This window comes from Vanessa tameamea, chromosome 2, assembly GCF_037043105.1.
Source record: "Vanessa tameamea isolate UH-Manoa-2023 chromosome 2, ilVanTame1 primary haplotype, whole genome shotgun sequence".
Taxonomy (NCBI): domain Eukaryota; kingdom Metazoa; phylum Arthropoda; class Insecta; order Lepidoptera; family Nymphalidae; genus Vanessa; species Vanessa tameamea.
The window spans coordinates 4,462,086-4,486,140 of record NC_087310.1 but is presented as its reverse complement, the minus strand read 5'-3'; the positions used below and the strand labels follow the sequence as shown (position 1 = coordinate 4,486,140).

General features: G+C 33.0%; 3 protein-coding genes, 1 non-coding gene and 1 pseudogene across 5 annotated transcripts; 4 read left to right on the top strand and 1 right to left on the bottom strand.

The window, feature by feature from the left end:
- Window positions 1-137: 137 nt before the first annotated feature.
- Window positions 138-1,733, top strand: LOC113399729 (uncharacterized). Its single transcript, XM_064215505.1, has 4 exons — window positions 138-471; window positions 548-1,063; window positions 1,145-1,313; window positions 1,389-1,733. Exons 1-4 carry the CDS (start codon window positions 402-404, stop codon window positions 1,642-1,644), a joined length of 1,011 nt encoding a protein of 336 aa, XP_064071575.1. The 5' UTR covers window positions 138-401; the 3' UTR covers window positions 1,645-1,733.
- Window positions 1,734-1,788: 55 nt separating this feature from the next.
- On the top strand, window positions 1,789-3,142 carry LOC135193440 (uncharacterized; annotated as a pseudogene).
- Window positions 3,143-3,247: 105 nt separating this feature from the next.
- LOC113399716 (uncharacterized) lies at window positions 3,248-5,261 on the top strand. Its single transcript, XM_026638911.2, has 6 exons — window positions 3,248-3,615; window positions 3,765-3,868; window positions 3,959-4,106; window positions 4,449-4,541; window positions 4,631-4,788; window positions 5,031-5,261. The coding sequence occupies exons 1-6, from the start codon at window positions 3,555-3,557 to the stop codon at window positions 5,238-5,240; spliced, it is 774 nt and encodes a 257-aa protein (XP_026494696.2). The 5' UTR covers window positions 3,248-3,554; the 3' UTR covers window positions 5,241-5,261.
- A 416-nt stretch (window positions 5,262-5,677) lies between these two features.
- On the top strand, window positions 5,678-20,977 carry LOC113399713 (N-alpha-acetyltransferase 35, NatC auxiliary subunit). Of its 2 annotated transcripts, none has more exons than XM_026638908.2 (14): window positions 5,678-5,817; window positions 6,564-6,646; window positions 6,965-7,116; window positions 7,523-7,746; window positions 8,545-8,725; window positions 9,919-10,108; window positions 11,189-11,367; window positions 11,790-12,029; window positions 12,987-13,127; window positions 13,919-14,082; window positions 14,520-14,700; window positions 16,828-16,985; window positions 19,916-20,009; window positions 20,638-20,977. In XM_026638908.2, the coding sequence occupies exons 2-14, from the start codon at window positions 6,568-6,570 to the stop codon at window positions 20,776-20,778; spliced, it is 2,124 nt and encodes a 707-aa protein (XP_026494693.2). In that variant the 5' UTR covers window positions 5,678-5,817; window positions 6,564-6,567; the 3' UTR covers window positions 20,779-20,977. The 2 variants fall into 2 exon arrangements, with proteins under 2 accessions (XP_026494693.2, XP_026494691.2); XM_026638906.2 differs by having other exon boundaries at window positions 5,712-5,897.
- Window positions 12,553-12,624, bottom strand: Trnad-guc (transfer RNA aspartic acid (anticodon GUC)). The gene has a single exon. It is a non-coding gene; the product is annotated as a tRNA-Asp (tRNA).
- Window positions 20,978-24,055: the final 3,078 nt, after the last annotated feature.

Here is a 24,055-nt window from a genome sequence, read left to right as displayed (position 1 = left end):
TATTTTACATTAAATTTATGTACATTAACATCTGAAAATATGTACGACAAAACGAATATTTCTGCACCTTTCTCATGAAACGGCTAGTCTTGCAACAGAGTACACAGAATATATATATTTTACGTCGATAATTTCAATTCAGTTGCAAATAACTTGCAGTCGCTGCGCGTTCCCAATACCGAAAGTGGGAATCGATACTGTCATTTTAAGTAACCACTTTCTCCGGACCATACATTAAAATTTAAAACTTGTTTACTATGTTCATTGACCGTATAGCTAAATTCAGACTCGGAACATTGTTACTGGACAGCAGTTAAATAGATGGAAGTGTCATGCTTCACTAGCAATAACAATTGGAAAGCCTAACGAAACTGTTGTTATACTAATCTCCAATATATAACATGTCTATGTCCCTTAAGTTGTTAGTGTCAAGTATTTTTATATTAGTTTCATCTTGCTCCGCAAGACATGGTAAGTATACTCCATGCACTTTTTGTTTATTTACTAGCCTTATTATTTGACTTTAATTATGTAATTAATTATATAGGTAATATTATTTCGAAGCAAGACCGATCATATGACGTCATAAACTTCAGAATACCGAACACGATTTGGAAAGAAGCGTTAAACCCAACGCCAGTTCTTAAGTCTCCTGTTACTATAACTGTACCAATAAATGTAGCTGAAGAAGAAGACGAAAATGATATTGAAGATATAGAAAATGAGGCAACTGAAGTAAACGTCGTAGTAGATTCAACTCTAATTACCGAGGCACCAATAGAAGAATTACCAGTAGCGACTGTATCACCAGCAACTGCTAATGTGACTCAAAAACCGGTACTACAAGATGAAATCACACCGGAGCCAACTCAGGAAGTGGATGGTCAAGTCACGAGATTTCCATGTACTTGTGCTAGCGGTCAGTGTGGTTGTTGTACCGGAACTATCCTGGAACGATTTAGAATGAAGGCATGTGGAAATATATCTTTTGTACCCAAAGACTTTGTTTTTGATGTCAGACTAACTGTTAACAACAATACAGTTGTTCGGAGACGAGTTTCAGGTATATTTTTTTTATTATTTTCATTTAATTTTTATTTAATTTATAAAAAATACTTAACTAACATTTTCATGACTATTGTAGCAAGTGACCCACCTCCAATTTGCTTCAACCCTAGAAGAGCACCATTTGTCAGAGTTTGCGCAGAAATTAGCAATATTCGAATCCGAAACGGAAACGCCTTTGCTTGCTTAGATATAAATGCAGACATTGGAGGGTTTCCGGTTTATTCAGCTTCATTCAGATGTTTTGGGTAAGAATATTGAACGAATTAAAGATGATGACATTGCTTAAACTTAAATAAAATCGTCAATATATTTGTTTTTAGCTTAGGATCATCTGGATTGCAAACTGGTTTAAAACCCAAGCCAGTATCTTCAGGTCCTAAACCAATAAGCCTTTTTGGAAGTGGTACCAATAGCAATGAAGGTACTTTACTTGATGCAGCGGGTTCCCTTATTGGTGGCAACGGTAATGGTATTTTTGGAGCCCCGGGAGGCGGTATTTTTGGTGGAGGAGACGGTCCTTTAGATGCTATAGGTAATGCGGTTGGTGATTTTTTCGGCGGAAGAGAAAATCAATAAATATATTTGATTTTGAAATTATATTTATTAAAATTGTTTATATGCAGTACTTAAGTAAATTATTTTAGTTTTTAATAAAGTATTTATTTCATTTTGTTTTTTTTTTCATTCTAAATTATTTAAATGATTGTATAGCCATACTAATAGCATGTGAAGGTATATAAACCATTGCAAAAGCAAAATAAACTGTACAGTACACGTGAGTGAAATAAAGCGAACGCATATATTTATTATTCAATAGTTTGATTACTCAACAATTATTTATAAAATTGAACAAATAAACTCAAATAAATAGAAGAGATCATTAAGTATTTACTCTGTGAGAAAGTGTTAAGCTCATGGCAATGAAATTTCGCTATCACCATTAAACCGGTTCAAAACTGTACAGTGAATTGGGACATGTTTATTATTCAGACGACCGGCATTCACGTAGCTTCGTCTTGAACTAACCTTTAACATGAGTTTTAATATCGAAAAATGCGTGATTTTTATCGTTGTTCAGTTTTTTATCAATGTGCAAGGTGTAGGTAAGTAAACAAATATTTTAATAATTTTAAAATTGCTTATTTTATTTTATTATTTTATTTAAGCAAATACATTTATTGCCTTCATTTTAGCGCCATCAAAAACGATTAATAATAGTACAAATATTAATTTGAATGATATCGAAGTGCCCGACAGTCCGTTACTATTACTCGATCGATTAAACTTACGGCAAATCTCTAGTATATCATATTATGGGAGGCAAAATCAAGACGTAAGCGAACAGAACACAACATCAAGACGCTGTTCCTGCACTCTTGGAGTTTGCAAATGTTGCACTGGTTATCTATTGGATTTAATAAATCAAAAGGCTTGTATGAAAGTCACTTATCATCCAGGAGATTTTGCATTTGATGTTGCTATGTCTATGAATAATAGGATTCTCTATGAGAGTTCCTTGTCTGGTAAGCAACACAATTCTTTTGAAGCTATTTAAATTTACTACTCAATAAATTTACCAAACAATATTTATTTCAGGCAAAAATCCAAGACCAATATGTATAAGCCCCCCAAGGATTCTTTTTTTTTAGGAGTTTTTTTTCCTGGTAGAAACTTTCACTTTTGCTTAGCGATGACTGGAAAATGGCGATCCTTCAATTTGTTTAACTTTACTTTCGATTGTCTCAGGTAATTTTAAGCAAAAATTAAATTAATTATTTAACGTATTATTTAAATTTGATATTCCAAATTTTCCTAGGGATTGACAATTTTTATCTCTTGTAGGATGGGCGCTAACGGAATCGTTATGATAGGTCCAGAAGAAAATGGTGGAATATCAGTTCCTAACCCCCAAGGTGGAGTTGATGCAGTCATTGACGCTGGTGAGGATGATATTGAAGATTATGACGAAAATAACATTGTGCGATCCCTGTTAGAAATTTTTGAGGAATAACAATATTCATTCGAATCTGTTAATTTATTGGATAGTGTGTTTTTGTTATTAAGCCACAATTATAATTTATATAAATAAAGGAAATATAACTTATTGAAAATATATATATTGTTTTAAATTATTGTCAAACTATTATAATACTCTCATTGCAGAGTAGGGGATAGCGTCATTAATTTCTTGTTAACGACTTCTCTGTAAGCAATTTTCACAATGAAAGAGAAAATGTTTCGTCCAGCTGAGAATAGATGGGTATTTAATGACGTTCGGTGGTGGTGTGTCCAGTGTGCGTACGCGCAGGAGTTTCTCTCTAGAAAGTCCCGCCAGCCAGTTGCGCTCATTCAGCGCATATCTTGCATACAAATAATAACAAACCAACCTTAATCTATCTGTATTGACGTAACTTACCAACGTGTAGTCATTTGAATGGTATCCCTTGAGTCGGCAACAATAGGTAACAACACTGAACACAAGTTAAATGAAAATGAGAGTTACAATTTTGTTTTTAATTATTTGTTATGTGACTTCTGTGATAAGTGGTAAGTAATATACATTAAACTTATTTATTATGTTATTACATTATTTTAAAATAATAACGATTTGATTTTGTTTTTTATGTATTAAGGATCCCAGCAGCGTATTATTACACTAAATTCGACAAAATTAGTATGATTAAATTATATTTCAGGAGAGTCATCAAAACAGAGAATTTTATACTTAGATACTATAAAAGAAGACAATGCTATGGATGTCACTGATTTCTCTGTTTATTACGATATAGAGACAAACAAGGTAATAAGTTTTACTTTTTGTAAGATTATGAATCGATACACTTTTTAGCTTTTATATATACGTGGTTCTAGTTATGATATATTTTTTCAGACTATAAAACGCATGATGCCCAGACCATGGTACAAACCAGGCTGGTTATTAAGACTACCTTTCCGAGGAGGCCCCTGCGAATGCGATGGCTTGCAATGTAAATGTTGCACTGGTGTTAGAATACAAGCTTTCAACTTTGATAGACGGAGTAAGTATTTAATATTTATTAATAGCAAATTAAACAGAATAGAATAAATAATATATTCACAAAATATGATGAATAATGTTATTATAATATGTTTGGATATTAAATTTTGTGTGTTAATCTTTTTTCTATGAGATGAGAAGTGTACATTTCAGTAGAACATACAAAAATAATATCTTCTGTTCCGTTAGCTTGGCTTCCCTGGCCCGGTAGGAAGACTTATTCATATTATTTTATAAATATCTATTCACAATAAAAAAAAAGTTTAAGAAAAATCTAACAATATTTCTATATAATTTTTTTTTTTGGTAATAGAATTAACTGTTGTCATTCCTATTGTTTCAGCTTGCGCAATATTAACTTATGAACCGGTGGATTCAACACTTGATTTGGAAGTAATGATGAACAATGCGAGTGTTTTCAGGGATTCCTTTTCAAGTAAGATTTTAAGACTTACGAACTACGGGTTTTTAAATCAATATAATATAAATACATTATAATTAATGTTTGTAATATTTTTTTTTTAGCGCGTAATCCACCGCCCTTCTGCATACCGATACCGGTACCATATTTACCACCTGGATTGGTCGACATGTGTGTCAGACTGTTTGATATTTCTATTGTAGAACAAAGGTTGCATGTTTGCATGGACATGGACACAAGGATTGATAAGGCACCCGTTGTAGTAAGTTTTTAAAATAAATCCAATTGGAGAAAAAAGCTACAAAAATAATTCATTAATTCGATACATTCAAAATTTTTAGTTATTAAGTTTAATTTGTGGTAGGACTTTGTGTACGTTTTTTTTGCTTATAAAAATTTTACTTATTCACTTTTACTTTCTGATACCTATTCTCAATAAAATATATATGTACGTATTGTGTGTCAATGAAAGAAAGTTAATACTCAATTTTATTTAACTTTCAGATTCTACATTTTGATTGTATGGACATGGGAGCCAGTGGCGTAGGGCTATCAAAACCAAGCGGTGGTGGTACTCAGCCTAATATATCCGAAGATTCCTCTAGTGTGACCACACAAGAACCTACACAAATAGATAGTGATGTATATGATGTTGTTACTGAAAGTGTAGAGACAACAGAAAAATCTACTTTTAAAAGCATTAAATATATTTGAATCCCATAAAAGTAATTTAAATATCGTGTAATATAACTATTTATTTAGGGAAAAATATATTGCTTAAAATACTGACATGACTTTCATTTTTAATCATCTAAATAGTGAAAAATATATTTTACACCTGTAAGTTTTTATTAGTCTAATGTCTGAATTGTTCAACACAACAGAGACACAAGTGTTTCATTTGTACTTAAAAGATGTAATTAATTTCTAGGATTTAAGAAATTAATCGGTATTAGGCATTTAAACTTATAATAAAATGCAAATGCTAATTTATTTTGAGTTTCTTACAATCTGTTGAATAAACATATATTTGAAAATTAAAGAATTAATAAAATAAGTTCTAAAAAACTCTTTTACTTTTCACTAAGCATCCATCCATATTACAAGCAAACTTTTCAAATGTAATTTAAAAATTGGGCAACCCTGACTTGTCCAGTAGTCAAAATCAACAAATTATCAATCAATATCTGTGATCTGTCATTTCTTGACTCTACTAAACGTCAAATGCGGTATCCAAAATTTGATTCCCAACATTGATTGTTTTCTAGGTATATATAACTAAAATTAAATGGTAATATATTTTCTTGATTATAAGACATTTTAGTTTGCTTCAAAAATGGGTGATACAGATGATTTTTTCGATGGTGACGGGTTAGTAATGTTATGCATGCTTTTTTTTTTATTTCTATTTTACCTCTTGTTTCATTTACAATTAAACCAATTGTTCACTATTTTATTTATAAAGCCTTAACAAATAAGTTGTATATCTTTGATATGTTATTTTCTAGCTTAACAATCTGAACACTCTTCTTTTTCTGTCATGGTTAGCTCTTGCTTGTTATTTATAGGCAAAGACACACACATAGTGTGTATCAGCTATATTTATTAATAAAAAAAAAAAAAAAATTATTTCATGACGCTTATACATAGTTATATCAATGTTATACTAATATAAATACATACAATAATCAAGTTTAGTATTTTTATTTTTAGTTATATATTATATCCCATTTATTTAATATAATTTTCAAGAATAGTTCTATCATTTCAATTTGAAGTATTTGCATACTATTTCATTTCATATTTTTATTTAAATATATATACCATAAAATTTTAAAACAATTTGACGACTTGACTTGAATTAATATTGATGTATTACATCTATATACAATAAATTTATATATGCATTTCTAAATTATATTAGTAATATTTATCATTGATTAGAGATACATGAACTTAATATTAATTTGGCATCATAAAAACTATAAATTTTGAAACAAATATTTTAATTTATTGTGTATATTGAAACCTTTACAGGACAATGGAATCATTACCAACATCACCTGAAGTCACCTACAATTGGGTTGATATAACTACAGATTTTTTTAAAAACATTCAAGGTATAATAGTTTTTTAAAAGTATTTGTTTACAAAACTTTATTTTTTACCTGATTCTTAAAGACCACTACTGTCCATAGACAACTGGCACTATTAGAAATATTAACCATTCTTTACATTGTTAGATGAATATATGATAGAAGATGATCTCTTGTGCTTGTTGATACTGTCTGCACTGACTCACTGACCCTTCGAACTGGAACAACAATACAAAGTATTGGTTTGACTGTATATTATTTAATTTATGGGTGGTACCTGCAGGCCGGGCTTACACAAATCTCACCACCAAGTAAATAAAATACCATAAATTATGTTTCTAGATCTTCAGTTAGGTGAACTGTTGCATGATGGACATCTATTTGGGTTATTCGAGGCGATGTCCGCCATTGAGATGATGGACCCCAAAATGGATGCTGGAATGTTATGTAATAGAGGCAATCCAAAGCCCTTAAACTTTCAGCAGGCTGTATTGGTAAGATTAGCATATTTTGATTTCATACCTAAAAATAAAATCATGACCATATATAAGAAATAATGATATCTATGTATATTTGTTTTTCTAATTAATGTTTATTATTAAAAGACTAATTATAATGTACTATATCACAATTGTTCATTGTAATGTTCTCTTGCTATTATAAACATATTAACAACATTATAGTAGCAATTTCTTTATTAGTCCACCATCTGTGACACCTATAACACGTAGATCTAACGTACAACTAAAAATCTATCAGTAAAGATTGATATAATTATATCTACAATAAATAGAAAGACAATCACATGAACTATTTACACGTTGATATATTGATATTTTTTAATTTCATTAAATACTTATGAATGAATATAAATATTGTGTTAAATTTTTTTTTTTTCAGAGTGGGAAATTAAAAATTGACGACTTAGAACCAAGTGAGATCATAGGAATAATAGACGCGACAGTGGCTTGCATTGTTTCTTGGTTGGAAGGCCACTCTCTAGCACAAACAGTATTCACTAATGTATATTTACACCAGCCTCATTCAATCATCAACAATCCTTTGAAAGCATATTGCATCGCTGTCTACAAACTCCTGGATTGTATAAGAGATTGTATAACAAAGTAAGGATATTATTATCATTATGCCATTTGTGTTTTGTGTAGGTGTTTTAATATTCACCTTATTTGAGACAATTTTTAGAATCCATTTCAGGGACGTGTAAAAATATTTTGCATTTATTCATACTTTGACCTTAACCTCAATGTTGTTGTAATAGTTGGTGTTAAGGCAAAGAGCCTTAACACAAGACTATCTGTATAGTCACTACCCCTATACCTTGAAGGCTGAGTGGGCGAGAGTACAAGGGCTGTAACATCTTAGTTCCCAAAGTGACGAAAAATGGTAAATTTTTCTTACTCTATCAATGGGCAGATGTAATCACATTGCCAGAATACCTAGGCATATACAAAAGTATCAATAATAAGTCTATCTCCTTTACTAGTCCACTGTACGTATAAAAATTATAAAAGTTTTAGGGATACATTAGACAGTACAGAACAGTAAATTTTGTAGAAAACAATCATTTCAATTTGTTTTGAAAATAACATTAAGATTTGAATCTATGAATTTCCTTTGTGATATCAATTCCATATTAAATTTTATAAATAATATTAGATGAAATATATTATTATTGAATTTAATCTTGAACTGACATCAGTAGTCCCTAAAGATGGAATATTTTTAGGGAATACTAATGTCTAATAAGATCAACCAAAAAAAAAAGACTATATTATTATAACAAAAAAATGAATATTCGGAACATTTACTAAAAAACCCATATTTGTATTATACGGTATTGCCACATAAACTATTAGACATTAAATATGAGAATGTATAAAGTGGGCTCTAATTCTTTACAGGGCACAAGTATTTGAAGAGGAAGATTTTCTCCCCATGGGCTATGGTTATCGTCTAGGTTCAAATCTACAATCAGGAAACCAACATGATGCTAGCTTAGAAGTCAGTGAACAAAAGTGTATATCGATGTTACGTGAACAGGAAGAAGAGCTGAATAAAAAAGCTAGAAGTCAAGAGGATGAGGTACAGTTTCATTTGTTTATTGTAATTGTTTTCACACAGTTCTACTATGTTGCAAGTTTGTTTGTTAGTGGTCATTCTTGTACACACACAGAAACAAATCCTCTCTTATATACTTTTGTATACAACTTGTCCGAAAGTGTTACTATATTTTATTGATTAATATATAAATTTGATGGATTATTAATTAGTTTTCTCAATTAAAGTAATCATTATTATTTAAATTAGAACTCTGATCATACATGAACAATCTTTAATTATATTACGTGTATGATTGATATAACTACTAACTTTTTTAAAACAATAAAGATATATTGATTTTATAAAAGTTCTCTGCAGGAAAAGTATTTGACTGAGAAACTTTTTAGTAATCTGATTGTTAGCTATCACTAATGTTCATAGACAATTGACACTATTAAACACTTTAACCATTCTTAACATAGTCAATGAGCTTTGGTAACTAAGATGATATGTCCCTTGTACCTTGTAGTATTTACACTGAATCACTGCCTCTTCAAATTGGATTTTTTGATGGACTAACAATTAGTTTTCTCTATTAAAGTAATAATTATTATTTAAATAAGGACACCGATCAGACATGAACAATCTTCAAACATGAATGTTAATGATACAAGGATTAAAACTTGTATGATTGACATTCATGGTTTATCATAACATTTCAGTCTTGTGTTCTGGTAAATAGTGGACAAAGTGCTTATTTTTTTGTAAGTATAATGTGATGATGATAATTATTACTTACAAAAGAGGCAAATGCCTTTTGGGCTGAAGCCTCCTCACTCCGTCATGGTAGCATGCAAAAGCCATCCTGTGACGCTTGCTGAAGAGACGGAGTGGATACTGCTTTTGTTTTTTTGTGGGTATTCTGTTGTACTATGGCGTGCTAGGCGTCCTGAGTACCGGCGAGTTCTACATACTTCCATGTCATGTTAGGGAAACGTGTGACGCGTTTTTCTAGTGAGAAATAAAGGGTTCCTCGCTCGATAAATATATATACAAGTGGCATAAAATCTGCTGATGTATTCCTTTATCACCAAGAATGAGATGAAACATATGAATACAGCGATGTTTTCCTATATTTGAAACTACATTCTTTGATTAAGATCCATATAATCTATCCAATTGACCGTTCCGTTGGGTTCTATAATTATGAATTTAAGTAATGATTATATTTTCAGGCTAATAACTTATGGGCTGCATTAGCGGCTCGGATTCGATTTACGAGAATGTTCTACCAAGCTCTGCTTTTAATAACAAAGAGAGATTCCCAGTCTGGTGCGGATTGTGTTGCTCTGTTGAACGGCTGCTCTGAAATGATGAAGGTGATCATAAAGACGGCCAGTAAAGGAACCCAACCGCTTGAAAACCGTAAGTTATTGTTAAAATTAGAACGGTATTCCTGTTGAGAAGATTTCGTAGTGTTTTGTTTCTCGCTAATTTAAAGACTTATTGTATTCGTATAAAGTCTGTTCCAATCACAAGAGGACAAAAGCCAAATAAAAAACATTTGACAGCTCGAAAGCTTCTATAATCTACGATATTCATTATGGATATGCGAAAAAGTTTGAACGTCGTCGAAACTGTTATCGAAACTTAGGAAATAAAGTTAAACTACTTCTATGTAGTTCGATTGAATACTTTTATATCTATACATATAATAAAATTGCAGTGTCTGTTTGTAATATTAAAATAACCGCCTTTTACTCAATGCATATGTATGTATACACGGTACATATACCTAAATAACATTTTTTACAATTTTTGTCTGTCTGTCTGTCTGTCTGTTTGTTCCGGTTAATCTCTGGAACGGCTGGACCGATTTTGACGGGACTTTCACTGGCAGATAGCTGATGTAATAAGGAGTAACTTAGGCTACTTTTATTTTAGAATTATATGTAAAATAATAATAAAGTCACGCTTTTTTATTAAATACAAACGCGCACGAAGTCGCGGGCACAGCTAGTTTTAAATAAAAATATATTAGTCAAGAACTAGTACACAATATATTTAGCACAATATTATTTTGCGTGGCATACGTAAATCTAAGATTAGTTTATCTCTATTCCTTCTTCGATCGGAATACGCTATAGTGTATGTATACTGTGAGTCCTGTACAGTACACATTTTTGTTTCGGATTTTTCAAAGATAAATCTTCGTATAATTACTTTGATATCTTTTAATATATACATTCGAGAATTATAATAAAACATTTAATTGTATTTCTCATTTCAAGATCTTTCTATTGATATGTCAAATGAAACCTTTTTATTAGAATTCTTTAAACTAATTTCATCCCATAACTCTGTCTTTTATGGTCTAGATTTAGATTTTTTTTTGTATACACTTTAGATATTTTAATGAAAATCTTGAACCCCATAAAAGGGCCACAAGTATCTGAAATATTCTTCTTTGATATCATATTTTAAGACAGTTATTGTTTTCAGTAGATATACCCAACCCAATGGGTTTTGAGCCAATGATAAACCAACGCCTCCTGCCGCCAACGTTTCCGCGATACACGCGCATCAAGCCAAGACTCGAAGCGTTGCAGTACTTCGACGATCTCGTCACGAGACTCCGACACGCGTGGAAGATTAAATCCTGTACAAATTTTCACACCGCCTTGGTAAGTAACCAATAGACATTTGAATATATAAAGCAATGGTTAACGACTCGTTGTCATGATAAATATGTGTGAGAGCCAGATTTTTAAAGCAGTTTTAGTGTTTACATTTCCAAGTAGAACCCGTCGAATGCTTAGGGTTTTTTGGTTATATATATAAATTGAATACGATATAATTAAAAGATATATATTAAGAGTGACCTGTGGAATGTGCTACTGGTGGGCTAAGCGCGCTATCCCAATGTGAGTTGAGTATGCATGCTTTCCATCTCAATTCATCACAATTCTACAAAGACTAAGCACTATTTTTAAGCGCACTCGTCAATTAAGCGCATTTACAAGGTGTTTGGTATAGGGTAGGCAGTCGGTAGCAGAGGGGCAAGGTCATGATGAGTCAATTTACATTACAATTTTATTTTTTCCAGGATTTTTTCATGGAATTTAGCCGTCAACGTGCGTGTATACTATCTAGATCTGCTCTACAGTTGCTATACTTGAGTCCATCTCCAGCGATAACCGCGTCTATGGCTCAGAGTAATGTCAATAGTCCTCAAGGACGGCAGAGACCTCAGCATGCGTTTATTGAAATCCTGAGAGAGTCTGTAAAGTCATTTGTAAATCCACCGGCGCTAGCCCTGAAGTCTACTATTGGACCGAATCCACCAGTAAGTGAATGGAGTTTTGTACATTTCTATCAAATAATAATAAAATTTATCTTAAAGATATTTTATGATATGAGTGAACTGCCCGAGCTTTGCAATTTAATATATTTTTATTGACTGTGATTCAATAATCCCTTTAAACCCTTATTATCTGTACATAAGCCACTATTAGGGCTTAAACACTCCTGTTTTTTTTTTAAAACTCTAATAATCTGCACCTATTTCTTTATTTTTTTTTCTAAGAAGTTTCTACAAACTATTAGAAGAAAAATTGTATAAATTGTAGTATATAGTATAAATTAATTTAAATTTCGATGTCCAGTTTCAAATATGAGCTATCTGCATATAATGTATGAGTCTCACATAGTCTAATAGGCTGGCGATTATAACAAGACAAATTGGAATAACAATGCTGGAAATATATCAAACGAGGTTAACATGTTTTTAAAATATGAAGTACTAACTTTTGTTACTAAACTACATCCATAAGCTTCAAAAATAAATAAAATATAAAAAAAAATATGAACTCCACGGCGGGGAATCGAACCCCGGTCTCCCGCGTGACAGGCGGGGATACTTACCACTATACTACCGAGGATTGTGATGATACGTTCGAAATTCTCATTCAAGTTCATCCATTGATAATTTATTAACATAAACTGGATAGCTTTAATCGGATTACCAGTGATGTTATAGCAGTTGCAATATGTATAAATAAATAAAATATAAGTACCTATATGTTAACCGTATATAAATAAATGTAAGTAGGTTATTATAATATCTTAATAATATTTTTAGGCGTTTTTCGTAACATCCCTAGAATAGCATAAGCGGCGTTGTTTTATATCCGTTAATATTATTATTATTATTTTTTTTAAATAAAAGTATAATATAAATATAACACAGGGGTCAATATACATTCGTTCGCAATTCAATGAAAATGTAATGTTCCCGTTTCAGGCGCGCGAGTTCGTGGAGAACTTCCTGGTGCGCTGCGTGCGGCCGTTCGCGGTGCTGGTGCAGGTGTGCGGGCACAACCGCGCGCGGCAGCGGGACAAGCTGGCGCTGCTGCTCGACGACTTCGCCGCGCTGCAGGAGGAGGTCCCGCCTCAGTACCTTACCTTACCTTACCTTACTTCCCATGGACGATTGTTCGCTTGCGTCTAGCTTTAGAAATATTACTATATGTTTAAATCGACTCAAGTAATTGATGTGCACGAAGACGTACGTCAGTCTGGTTCAGTACGGAATTACTGTTATCATTGCGAGCGCTCTGGGCCAAACTTGGCCACGAGAGATGGCTCACCACAATGGATACCGACGTGTTAACAATTTTAATTCAATATTTATGTTTAGATATCTAGATGTATGGAAATTATAATTATATTAAGTACTATTTTGAAAGTACCTGATGCGAACAGTGAACATACTATCGGCAAACCTGGCTGACAGAAATTAAAATGTTAACATCATAATCACAATTAGGGCGTCCAATCCTCTGTTGCTCCAGAGCAAAAAAGTAAATTACGTTCGTCCTTGAGTTTCACCGTAGCTCCGTTTTATGTTCATTAAAATCTAACAAACAAAAAAAAATGTTTATTTGGTAACTCGCAAATAGCTATATAAAAGTGTCAGTTATTTTGAAAAACACAGACAGACATTTCGATTTTGTTGGTTTTTATGGATATAGATTGAATAATTGCAAAGACAGGAGTCACTAGTTGGTATTTTAATTTGTGATTTTTAAGTCATTTTCACTTTTAAATTGATTTTAATATCTCACTCATGGATGGGATACAGGGATGGGTAACATTTCTAATGGTGTAATCCACTTTCCATCGGGTGACTAATGAGCCAGTCGGCCAGTGCTGTAATTCCACGATGCGTCGCAGGCGGAGAGCGTGGACGCGCTGGTGAGCGGCGCGGCGGGCTCGGCTCCACGCGCGTGCTTCGGCACGTGGATCCTGTACCACGTGCTGCGCGTCATGATCGCCTACCTGCTGTCCGGCCTCGAACTCGAGCTGTACAGCGTGCACGAGTATCACTACATCTTCTGGTGAGCACGACCGTACAACAGACAACACACAGCGAGCACATTTCTAATCCCAGTTTAAAATTGGAATAACTAATTTCCATACGCTATTGAATACATATGACGTAATTAACGAAACAATTGATTAAATTGATGGATATAAAAATGTTTTTTTTTTTTGAGGTTATGTCGTGTTGTGTCTAGAACTTTAAAGTAGTAGTTACATGGCTAGATACATACTTATGAGTTACTTACTTATGAGACATTATATATTTAGAAGTAGAAGAATGAGTCGACAATTCACAGGCTAGCAGCACTACATTAGGCGATAAGTAATGTTACGAGTGTCTGACTGACATGGTGTAATTGCGTGACTACCTCTGAATTGCGGTCTTTGAGAAGTAATTATATTTTTTTTTGTTCCGAAATAATAAAACATAGGATGCGATGTTGTCGCGCAGGTACCTGTATGAGTTTCTGTACGGTTGGCTGGTGTCGGCGCTGGGCCGGGCCGAGAACCTGTCGGGGGAGCGAAAGGACCCCAAACGTATCGCAGCTCGCAAGAAGAAACGCAGCCGACCGTACGCCAGGGAGGGCCTCATGTGTCAGGTCATGCAGAACATGTGCGGCGGGTACTTCAAGGTAGGACTCGCGTAGATATGCTTATTGAATTCCAGCTGAGTCCACAGCTTCGTACGTGTTTAATTTAAATTGTATACAACCCGGTCACAGAATCTTGGCACCCGGCGTCGATGACTTCATATCAGTGTACTGGTACGGTGTGAAAAACAAACATCAGTAGAAATATATGTTTGAAGTAATAAATATTTATTGAAAAAAAAAAACTATGCTAACGCAAAGCGTTGAAGGGGACCTCGTTTCCCTCATTACTTGCACAGATGTTGTGGCCGTGTTGTACTAGCTCATTTTATATATGTTACTGTAAAAGCTCGAACTAAGATAAATCTTAAGATTTCCCAATAAAACCTAAGATTTATCGACATGAGTTGGTAAATGTAAGTATTTATTATAAAGGGACGACTTTTTCGGACTTTTACCATTCCAACATGTAAATCCTAAATTTACCAAGTGAATGATGGTAAAAGTTCGAATCCCAAAGTTTTATGGACATTTACCATTCATAATCGGTCTTAGGTTTCACTGGAAAATCTTAAGATTTACCGTAGTTCGAGCTTTAAACAGTAACATATACACACAGAATGAGCCCATAATATTCTTCTTTTCAATTAAATATCAGAAGACTTAGGCAAGTGCAAGTCAAGTCCCTGCGATTTCTACTGACTTTCTTCTGTCAATCTTTCGTCACGTAACATATTAAATATTCATGTAATTATTATTTAATTTATACATGTGTTTTTTTTTTTACAAATTATAAAACCGTTTAACCTATCTGGGCCGTACATCTCGCCAGTTAAACACTCATTTTTATTAACTCGTACGCTGTGGTCATTTTTGGAGACTATTTCAATTAGTGTGTTACTTAACGCATGAATAGTTATTCGAATTGGACGTTCATTATAATCAATAGTTCACAGAACTAATCTCTAAAATTCTAATATTAATATTATGCAGGTGGTTTTCCGAAAGCACGTGGGATCATTATTGGTTAACCGTAGTTCTGGATATATATTTTTATTGTTATTTAAGAAAATATGAAATAGTATCCAAACAATAGTATAAAAGTTAAAAGAAATATTTATCGTTCAATTCACTTGTTTACAGGTGTTTTTTTTTTGAGTGTTTTTGTTTTTTTTTATTGGGCAATATAGTAGATTAGATATTTTTTAAATTTAAAATAAGAACATAAACGCGGGCCATAATTGAGGAGGACAGATGAGTGTTGAAAATTGAACATGTTCCATCGTTTGTACATCATGATGCACAATTGGGCATCATGTTGCACCATTTGTACAACGCGTTGCACAATTGAGCTTCATGTTGCACAATTTCTACAGTGACGTCACGAGAGCAATATAGCGTTGGGAAAGCATATTGTCGTCAAATGTTCATTATTTTCTATTTCAGCTGGTTTTATTTATGTCAACCTCCGTGGGAAATGTACATGAGTAATTATTGGGAGCAGGTCCTCATCAGCCTTCGTGTCTTTGTATTTTTAATTTTCTTCGGAGCTATATTTTGATTTATGGTCATTGAACACACAACGCACGGACAAATATACCTACACGTTCCACACACACACACATTGATGCGTCTGCATATACTCACAAGAAGCGAGGGGGCACACGCGCACGAACGTTTCCTACTCTAAGCGACATACGAACACTTTGTTCGTCTGTATAGAACGTCTCCAACAAGTGGTGGCTGTTTGATAATAATAAGAATAAATGATAAGTTTATTTTCACTCTTTGTTACACGTGATAAGGATTAATTGTTTATAATTTGGGGCATTAATTTAGTACTTAGTCATATTGTTCGATAAAATAGAAGTCACAAATGGCAAACACAATGACGGTCTTTTACGTCGTCATTCGCCATCTCCGCCGAATTCAAAACCGTTGTGTGTGTGTGGCGCGTGTACTACATACTTCATCGTTTCTTATTGCGAGTGTGCGCACTGCGTGCCTCTGTAGTCGACTACAGTATACTGGACCCGTTCGTCGCTTTTTATAATAATATTTCGATATATATGTTTTTCTTTCATGTTTATTTTTTAGTTTATCTAATTATATCTTCCGATAATCATCAATATCGCTGTCTAAAATATTTTTATAAATATATTTTCACAGGCTCTAGTCGCTTTTAAACTGCAAGGAAAGATCCGCCAGCCGCAGTCCGAGTTCGATAACGAAGCGGTCCGCTACAAGCATAGATTCGCCCCGCTGTCAGTCCTCACGCCCCCGCAGGTTCATTACCACGAGTTCTGTGAAATGACGCAGCCATTTCAGTGAGTTCTATATGTACTGTCCTTTGTGCTAACCTGACTGTTCACGAACAGGTCGATTAATCCACTGTTAAAACATTAGATCAGTGTAATTATCGACACGGAACTGAGATGGTCAACTGGTTAGAACGCGTTACTATTAACCAATACGCTCAAATCCAATCAAAAACCACTGGCTTTTTATATTCTTCAATTTGGGTTTATAATTCGACTCGTGCTCGCCGGTGTGGGATAACTTCGTGAGGTAACCTCCAAGTGTAGTCATCTATGTAGCCAGACCACCAATAAAAATAATAATAAATATGTTAAGAGCGTAGTTTGTAGGCGTGGGAATTTATTTTAGAACACACACATAGGTACTTTCCAATAATACAGTTGCATTTAGCAGTGTATCGTGGGGAGATAATTAGTTGCTTGTTTTCAGTGCAACGTATAAATTAAATTTTCATTGCGCGTTCATAACGTAGGATTTATAAAAATACATTTAATTACGAGTAATGTATTAGCTATAAGGTTGTCACTCGCAAACACAATTATAAATTATTTGTTAGCATAGGGTGTGGTCAGAGTGCATTAAGATGCCTCATATACATACATTATGATTTTTATTGTTTCAACTGCTTTCGTCTAACTAAATAATTATTATTTTCTGGATATTTTTAGGTTGGTAGGTTTATCAAATTACAGCGCAAAGACACATTAAATAATCACTTAATTAAATAAAAATAACGGAAGTACATTTTAATCAAACGAAATTTTATTAATTCACTAAAAAAATACAAGCTACCTATCTGTTAAATAAACACAAAAAAAAGTTAACAATTAATATGATAAAAGCTAATATAAAAAAATATATCTAACATTAATAATGCATACAAGTTTTTTTTATATTACAATTCTCCGAAGAAAAAACAAATTGTAACCTACATTATAACAAATAATAATTATTGTTTATCTTTTAGTTGCCGTTTGATGATTTTGCGTTCACATACAACATTTTCACTCTTCCGTTTCTTTGTTTCTCTTACAGCTTCTCTTTTTTTTTATAGCCTCAATCAAATAATTGGGCTCTCTTGTTTCTAATTTTCTATCTAATTTAGAATCTTTTATTTCCGGAAGCATACAATCAAGATAGATTTTTTTAAATTTTTCTTTCATATTTTTCTCCCAGAAGTCGTTTTAATTATTTCAATTTTCGTATCTACGTAGGTCCAAACCATAAAAATGCATTCGTTTTTTTTGAGTGATATGCAGTTGCCCTTGGAGCTGATAATACCAGTCATGATTAGTATTTATTGTCAGATCTCCTGTTTGACTGCGTTTCCAAAAATTGATTTTTTTTATGTTAATACCGTCGTTTATGGTGGTAATCTTTGAACAGGAATATGGACACTTAATTTCGACAATTTTTTCGTTATCCACTATTCCATCGGGAGTTGCTCCTAAATAGCCTATTTCTGCATCTATTCCCGAAATATACTAAGCGAGCCGTATCAACATCGGTAAATAATCAAATTTTTTGACCGCAAATGCCGCAGAACTCAGTCTACTCGCCAATCCGTTAATATGGGGGACCCATTGCAACTTGGAATCAACAATACGGCCAATAAATTCAGTTGATTCAATGGATCCATCGATTCCCCATTGATAAATACACCATTTACAATTGCAATTACATTTTGCACATTTGATGTACTGAATTTTACAATTTTTGTTTTTTTATTATTCAGCCGAAGATTATTTACGCTAAACCAGTGTACTATATTAGAGATAGCATTGTTTACATCGTCATACTGTACCTGTTTTCTATTAATCTTAAAAAACAAAGAGGTATCATCAGCAAACAAGACTATATCATTTTTGTTTCCAACAAGAAAGGGCAAGTCATTTATGTATATGAGGAATAGAAAAGGTCCAAGAATTGATCCTTGAGGGGCCCCCATACCAACTGAGACCCCAGGAGACCTTTTCCCATTAACGTCAACCCTCTGAATTCTATTGTTAAGATAAGAAGTTAGAAGGTCGAGCGCACATTCTCCAATTCCATAGTGATATAGTTTCCTGACCAGAGTTTCATGTTGAACACAATCAAAGGCATACATTTTAATTGGAATATACTGTTTTTTTTTTAATTTTTTTTTATGTGTTCTATAATTTTCTTTACGTTTTCCCATTTCACTCTGAAATAGATAGAAATTAAATAGATATAAGTAAAGATAAGTAAAACAATAATCGGTTAGTGATCATACTTACTTAGTTCACCTGGTTTCTTGAAAAGTAAAAATTAACAATTGCGTCTCACGACACTCGCGACCCACCCTTATACTAACTTGTCCATGTGTGCGTAGACGTTTCGCTAAATTATAAAATTCAGCTCGAAATAAAAATTGACGTGCTCTCACCTTGGGCTCTGGGGAGGTACTGAAGATTTATTGACAGCGATGTCGAATAAAAAGTCAAAACCGTCAAATTATTTTCTCCATACTAAAAAGTATGGACGACGAATGCCAAAAAGTAAGCAATACTTAAATAAAAATTACTATAATATTGTGTGATATAATAGAAATTGAACACGGTGAACTTATTATTTACATTTTTGTGTCCCCATTTAACCAAAAATACATGTATAAACTAGCAGCTAAATAGCTTAAAAAATGTTAATAGAAAAGGTCGATTTCAGTGTTTGGAGTGATGTTGACGATGAATTTACTAGGTTATTGATACAAATTTTATAAATATCATGCGGTTAAACTGGAGATATATCTATTTAGATACTGAATGTATTTTTTTCATCCATAATCAATGCTCCAGTTTTAAGATATTTTTTAAATAGTAAGCGCTATTTTGGCGTTCCGCAAGGAGTGTCCTCTTAAATTAATGTTTTGTATCAAATATTTAAAATGATCGTAATTGTATATCAATATTTATTACAGATATGAAAATCCTATAATTCTGTACGTAGCTGGATGTAAACATTTCCAGCAAGCGAGAACGTTCTTAGAGACGGTAACAACACCGGACCAGGAGGTGCGTATACACTTGTCTAAATTACAAATTACAATGGCGCTGTGAGAAATATTAACGCCATCGCCAATGCGCCACCAACATTGGAAACTAAAATGTTATGTCCCTTGTGCCTGTAGTTACACTGACTCACTCACCTCTCAAACTGGAACACAGCAACACTGGGTACTGCTGTTTGGCGGTAGAATATAAAATAGAATAGTAGATGTGTGGGTAGTACCTACCCTGACGGGCCACCACAAAGCCCTACCATCCAATAAAGTTGTATTGTTTTTTCATCTCACGCACACAGACACGTTGTAAGCACGAGCGTCAGTCACTACTAATGCACGCCGATAATAATTTAACCTTCCTAATTGAATAGACTTATACCAGAGATTATTCAAGATTTCGACCGACGATGTCAATTCAATGTAAAAATTGTTTATTTGGCTTCACTCCTCTGATTGGATGCCAGCTGGCTATACGACTGTTAACTATTTCTAAAAGCGGTACCCATTTTAGAGTAAAATATTTTTTTTTATAAATCTTTCGTGAGAATGTTCTGGAATGTCAATTCCATAAAGTCGGTTATTACTATAGCGGCATATTAACTTTAGAATTTTTTTTATAAGAAACTATTTTGTTTCAGGTAACGGATCTTCTGAAAGTAGCAAAAACGAATTTTGTAGTTTTAAAATTACTGGCCGGCGGTCATAAGAAGGATTCGACGACGCCTCCTGAATTTGACTTCTCGGTGCATAGACATTTTCCTATAATTAAATTAGTGTAATATATTCAGCAAGATAAACATTTAACATTTTTATAGATACGATTTTATAGACGGAGAGTAATTTCAATTTGAGACGATAATTTATATTATAATTTTATAATTTTATTATAAAATATGAAATTATTTATGATTATGAAGTTTTAGTTGAATCACCTAATGTTTATTGGAAGGTGTAACTGTACATACCGTATTAGTAACGTGTTTAAATAAATATTGTGGCTTATATGTAATATAATATTGTAAAACCTTATTTGTTTTTTTTTTCCTCTTTTTTAATTGTATTGGATGTAATCTTGGAAGTCCCGAGTAGTATGACAGGGTAGAATGATCGTCTCAATGATTGATATTTTGATTGATAATAGGCAAAAAAATTGACATATAAAACAAACATTTTTTTTTATTTATAACGACGATACATCTAATCGACGATCTCCGTGGTCGAGTAGTGTGTACACCGGTTTTCATGGGTACGCCACTCCGAGGTCCCGGGTTCGATTCCCGTCCGATTCGATGTAGAAAAAGTTCATTAGTTTTCTATGTTGTCTTGGGTCTGGGTGTTTGTGGTACAGTCGTTACTTCTGATTTTCCATAACACAAGTGCTTTAGCTACTTACATTGGGATCAGAGTAATGTATGTGATGTTGTCCGATATTAATATTAATATTTATTGATATATATATACACATATACATTCCCTCCATTTGGATGATATTCATATATTGATCATCGCAGGCTCGGGTTCTGTTGACCTATTTAAGTACTGACAGCTTATGTCATTTTTAACTCGTGGATAAGTGTCAGTAAAAAAAGATACAAACGGAAAAATGCTAACCTTTGACTTGATATTCAAATACCTTTATTAAATAAAGTAAGTAATCAGTCTAGATTTGTTGAATAGGGTATATTGTTATATATGAAGGGGATTTTCCTAATAAAAAGCCACAAAAAACATATTACGGCAAAGTAAACAGGTTTTCTTGCCATAAAATTTTAAACCATTTTTATTCCCGTAAAAACGCTGTTTGTTTTGGTGGTGTCATATTGGTAAAAACATTTGTGTATGTACGACCGGCACTCGTTCAAGTTAACAACTAGAAATATGAATTTGTGTCTTTTGGGAAAATAATGAGTTGCAATCGCCATTGTGTGTAGTGTACAAATACTAGCATTAAACCTTTATATACATATATTTTATCAAATTTCATAATTTAATTTTCACTAACGAAAGTAGCCAAGTCGAGATGGCCCAGTTGTTAGAACGCGTGCATCTTAACCGATGATTTCGGGTTCAAACCCAGGCAAGAACCACTGAATTTTCATGTGCTTAATTTGTATTTGTAATGAATCTCGTGCTTGGCGGTGAAGGAAAACATCGTGAGGAAACCTGCATGCGTCTAATTTCAAGGAATTCTGCCACATGTGTATTCCACCAACCCGCATTGGAGCAGCGTGGTGGAATATGCTCCAAACCTCCTCAAAGGGAGAGGAGGCCTTAGCCCGACTGTGGGAAATTTACAGGCCGTTAATGTAATGTAATGTAATGTAACGAAAGTACCCTATTTAATAAGTATTACAATTAATTATTGATTGTTGTGGGTTGGTGCCCGTCGTCACCATAAGACAGCGATAATAAATCAGTCCGGGACGAGACGTTGTTCTGAATGGACCTGTGACATTTCTCCTCTATTACAGGGCACAGAGGGGGTGAACCGTGAGGTTTCGATCGAGCAAGGTCAACGACGTATTCACCTCTTAAGAAGCTTTAGTGATATATTGAAGACGCGCCTTAGAAACAATACATTACGTAAACAAATAATAATAATAATATAATATTAAGTATGAAAAGGGAAATATAATTTAAATCAATCGAAATTAATCTATACAAATCTTTAATCTTTTATTAGTTCATATTGTGGCATTTAGCAAATAAATATTTTACGTCACATATTATTAAATAATACTAAAAATCGGCGTATTTCATTGACGCGATACTCATTCATAAAATTATATAACATTAATCAGTCAAGCCTTTTTCCAATATGTTAAGACTTAACATGGGCGAGGATCAGTTATAAATCTGCACTCCGTACTCATTTTATTTATAGACGTCAACGCCGACTCCACTTACGTAGAGTTCGTATTTATTTAATTAAACTTATTAGAAATGACAGCAGCGACGTCTAAACTGAAGCGTTGAATCCATTCATTGCACACTGTTTCTATATCTGTGATCATTACGTAAATATTTTGAAATTAAAAAAAAAAAAACCTGTCAAATAAAATCTTTATTGTAATAACCAAGCATAGTCTAGTAATAAATTATATATATTTGAAAGTTCATACGACAAAGTTAATAATCTGATAAATCTTAACATATATACAAGAGAATTACAGAACTTAAACACGAAGTGGCGTGGTGATGCATATTATCGCCACAGAATAAAAAATAGTTTTAGTTGAAGTATTTTCAAACATATAGCATATATTAAACGTTTAAAAATATATTAACTTTATGGTAATGATTTTTAAAATATGATTTTTGATTTTAAATCATTTTTACCCAACATATTAAACTGAAATGTATTCACTGTATTTGTTTGAGTGCAAAGCTGATATAATAAATAAATGCCCATAAAAAGGTAGGTTTCCATATAACCTTATTTGCCGGCCAGTGCGAAGTTGGTACGTACAGTCGTACACATTATGTACCTACACTATCAATTAATTTATCGACTAATGTCAATAAACGCCTCGCAGTAAAACCAATTTAACTTGGTTAGGTAATTTATTCTATGTTTGATCACGTATCCATTTGTTGGTTAACCTATGTATCGCCAGCGTAGTGTTAAGTCGCAAAATGGCTATTATGAGTTACAAATGTCACAAAACTCGACAAATTTAATTTTTATAAAGAAGGAATTAATCATATTGATACTTTAACTAGATAAGTTTTTTATTTAAGTAAAATTATTTAATATTATCGTTTATTTTTCACATATACATTCTGAAACATGTAATACCAAACAAAATACTTACACAAAATCTTTAACTGCAGATATGTGTTTCACGCTGCTATTTTTCGAAGACTTGCCCAAAAAGTCACATTTTTTTAATGTCGCGTATATATTCATTAAAGAACTTAAGCTTTGACTGTGGTCTGTAACAGTAGTTCGTATTTTTAAATTTTTAGTCTTTATTTTTCCATGATATTGACCCCATGGGTAGACAAGGGTTGAAAATAAATTCGCAAAATGCAGTTCCTTCTAAAAGAGGTATG